The sequence below is a fragment of the Egretta garzetta genome, unplaced genomic scaffold (genome assembly GCF_000687185.1).
Source record: "Egretta garzetta isolate BGI_Z169 unplaced genomic scaffold, ASM68718v1 scaffold581, whole genome shotgun sequence".
In the NCBI taxonomy this organism is placed as follows: Eukaryota; Metazoa; Chordata; class Aves; order Pelecaniformes; family Ardeidae; genus Egretta; species Egretta garzetta.
In genome coordinates, this window is record NW_009258623.1 from 467,339 (window position 1) to 470,599 (window position 3,261).

Genomic DNA, 3,261 nt, shown 5'->3' on the forward strand with positions numbered 1-3,261 from the left:
GAGATGGGGGGAGAATGGGGTGGGAATGGGGATGGGAATGGGGTTGGGATGGGAACAGGGACGGGGATGGGAATGGGGGTAGAAACAGAGATGGGAATGGGAATGGGGATGGAAAGGGTGGTGGGGATGGGGATGGAATGGGAATGGGATTGGGAATGGGGATGGGGAGTGGGAAGAGGGATGGGGATGGGGATGGGAACAGTTGGGCAGAGGAAGGGGGATGGGATGGGGATGGGACAGAGATAAGAACACAGATGGGGATGGGGACAAGGATGAGGACAGGGCCGGGGACACGGGCGGGGCTGGAGCCACTCAGCGCTGTGTCCCCAGGTACGAGGCGGAGCTGGCCATCCGCCTCTCGGTGGAGAACGACATCATGGGGCTGCGCAAGGTCATCGACGACACCAACATGGCCCGGCTGCAGTTGGAGGGGGAGATCGAGTCCCTCAAGGAGGAGCTCATCTTCATGAAGAAGAACCACGAGGAGGTAGGGATGAAGCCGAGGGGGAAGGGGGCATGGATCCAGGCCTGGTGGGGACCTTGTGCTGACACCAGCCCCTTGCTGCCCCGTCAGGAGGTGAAGAGCCTCCAGGCCCAGATCTCCGACTCGGCGTTGACGGTGGAGGTGGACGCGCCCAAGTCACAGGACCTGGGCAAGATCATGGCGGAGATCCGGGCGCAGTACGACGCCCTGGCCCAGAAGAACCTGGAGGACCTGGAGAAGCAATGGGGGCAGCAGGTGAGTCCACCCCACCCCCCCCAAACCTGCACCCTGGGGAGCCTGGGTGGTCCCCAGGCAACTGGGGCAATGCTCCATGGGGTGTCTTCCTTGGGGGACGTCAAGCCAAGGGGGGGGAAGCCCCCAGCTCAATGGGGTGGTCATCTTGGGGTCCTGACACAAGGAGGAGCCCCAAGTGGGGGGGGGGGGGTGTCCCCAGTCTAACCTAGGGGTATTCCCCAAAGGCGCCCCATGAGAGGGACTTGACCCAATAGGGTCCTGGCCCAACATTGGAGACATTCTTGGGGTGACCCCTATCCCGGAGCGGACCCCAAGCCCCAGTGGGGACATTCTCCAAGGGGGTCCTGGCCCAACATTGGGGACATTCCTGGACAACCCCTGTCCCATCTGGGACCCTGCTCCTTGGGGTTGGCTCTTCCGGAGGTGGTTTCACCCCCCCTTGTCCCTTCCATGGGTTGGGGTGGCCATGGTGGGCCAGGCCAAGGCGCCAACCCCCCCAAACCGCCCATGCGTGTGTCCCCCAGATCACCGAGAGCACCATCGAGATCACGCAGAGCACCAAGGACATCGACACGGCCCGCAGCACTGTGGTGGACCTCCGTCGCTCCGTCCAGACCCTGGAGATCGACCTAGAGTCCCTCCGCAACCAGGTGCCTCCCCCCCTCCCAAAAAAATCCCCTGCCCTCCCAGCCCCACGGGGCCACCCAGCCGCCCTCAGTGGCCAGCTGAACCCTGGGGCGATGCTCTGCAGAAAGGCGGTTTGGAGGCCAACCTGCTGGAGGTGGAGAACCGCTACGCCATGCAGCTGGAGCAGCTCAATGGCCTCATCCTGAGGGCGGAGGCGGAGCTGCTGCAGGTGCGGAACGAGCTGCAGCACCAGGCCGAGGAGTACCAGGCGCTGCTCAACGTCAAGGACAAGCTGGAGGCCGAGATCACAACCTATCGGCACCTGCTAGAGGGGGGAGAGGAGTTCAGGTAGAGGGGATGGGGTGGGAGGCGGTGGGGGCATCCAGAGGGGGTGTGACACCAGGGGTGGGATGGTCCAGATCCAACATGAAGGGTGGGCTTGGGATGGGATGGGGACGGAGGTGGCATCTGGAAGGGATGAGCCCCAGGTGATGGGATGTCCAGGTCCCATCCTTGAAGATGGTGTTGGGACGGGAGGGGGACGGAGCTGTCATCCAGAAGGGATGAGCCCTGGGTGCTGGGATGTCCAGGTCCCATACTTCAGGACACTCTGGAGATGGAAAGGGGAGGGGGGTGGCATCCAGAAGGGATGAGCCCTGGGTGATGGCATGTCCAGGTCCCATCCTTGAAGATGGTCTTGGGACAGGAAGAGGACAGCGGTGGCATCCAGCGGAGATGAGCCCTGGGTGATGGGATGTCCCAGGCCCCATCCTTGAGTATGGTCTTAGGATGGGAAGGGGATGGAGGTGGGATCCAGCAGGGATGAGCCCCAGGTGCTGGGATGTCCAGGTCCCATCCTCCAGGGTGGTCTTGAGATGGCAAGGGGACAGCGGTGGCATCCAGCAGGGATAAGCCCCAGGTGCCAGGACATCCCAGTCCATCCTGCAGGGTGCTCTGGGGACAGTGAGGGGACAGTGGTGGCATCCAGCAGGGATGAGCACTGGATAATGGGGTGTCCAGATCCCATCCTTCAGGACACTCTGGAGATGGGAAGGGGACGGAGGTGGCATCCAGAAGGGATGAGCCCTGGCTGCTCCCATGTCCCAGCTCCACCCTCAAGGACTCTCTGGAGATGGCGAGGGGACAGTGGTGGCACCCAGTGGGGATGAGCCCTGGGTGATGGGATGTCCAGGTCCCATCCTTGAAGGTGGTGTTGGGACGGGAAGGGGACAGCGGTGGCATCCAGCGGGGAGGAGCCCCAGGTGATGGGATGTCCATGTCCCATCCTTCAGGACACTCTGGAGATGGAAAGGGGAGGGAGGTGGCATCCAGAAGGGATGAGCCCTGGGTGCTGGCATGTCTCAGGCCCCATCCTCCAGGATACTCTGGGGACAGCAAGGGGACAGCGGTGGCATCCAGGGGGGAGGAACCCTGGGTGCCCCAGGTGCCGGGAGGTCCCAGCCTGTCCCCCAGGATGCTCCAGCTCCGTGTCCTCTGGGTTCCTTGGGGTGACTCTGGGAAGGGGGGGGACGTGTCCAGTGGGAGCCAGTGCTGGCATGTCTCAGGCCCCATCCTCCAGGATACTCTGGGGACAGCAAGGGGACAGCGGTGGCATCCAGGGGGGAGGAACCCTGGGTGCCCCAGGTGCCGGGAGGTCCCAGCCTGTCCCCCAGGATGCTCCAGCTCCGTGTCCTCTGGGTTCCTTGGGGTGACTCTGGGAAGGGGGGGGACGTGTCCAGTGGGAGCCAGGCAGGAGAGGGGACACCCCGGGGTGCCCCTCAGCCCCCCCCCCCCCCCCCCGCCCCACAGCCTGCAGGACGCCCTGGAGAAGGAGACCACCTCCACCACCCAGAGGACCACCCAGCGGATGGTGGACGGCAAGGGGGGGCGCGACA

At 64.1% G+C, this 3,261-nt stretch overlaps 1 protein-coding gene across 1 annotated transcript in view; it reads left to right on the plus strand.

Moving 5' to 3' along the window:
• KRT18 (keratin 18) overlaps nucleotides 1-3,261 on the plus strand; it is a gene marked incomplete at its 5' end in the record, with an annotated part of 13,454 nt that overhangs the window by 1,500 nt on the left and 8,693 nt on the right. Inside the window, 5 exons of the mRNA XM_035903695.1 lie at nucleotides 237-487; nucleotides 575-739; nucleotides 1,264-1,389; nucleotides 1,491-1,714; nucleotides 3,176-3,243. Of these exons, the coding sequence (XP_035759588.1) occupies nucleotides 237-487; nucleotides 575-739; nucleotides 1,264-1,389; nucleotides 1,491-1,714; nucleotides 3,176-3,243 (834 nt within the window). The remainder of the gene's footprint in view (nucleotides 1-236; nucleotides 488-574; nucleotides 740-1,263; nucleotides 1,390-1,490; nucleotides 1,715-3,175; nucleotides 3,244-3,261) is intronic.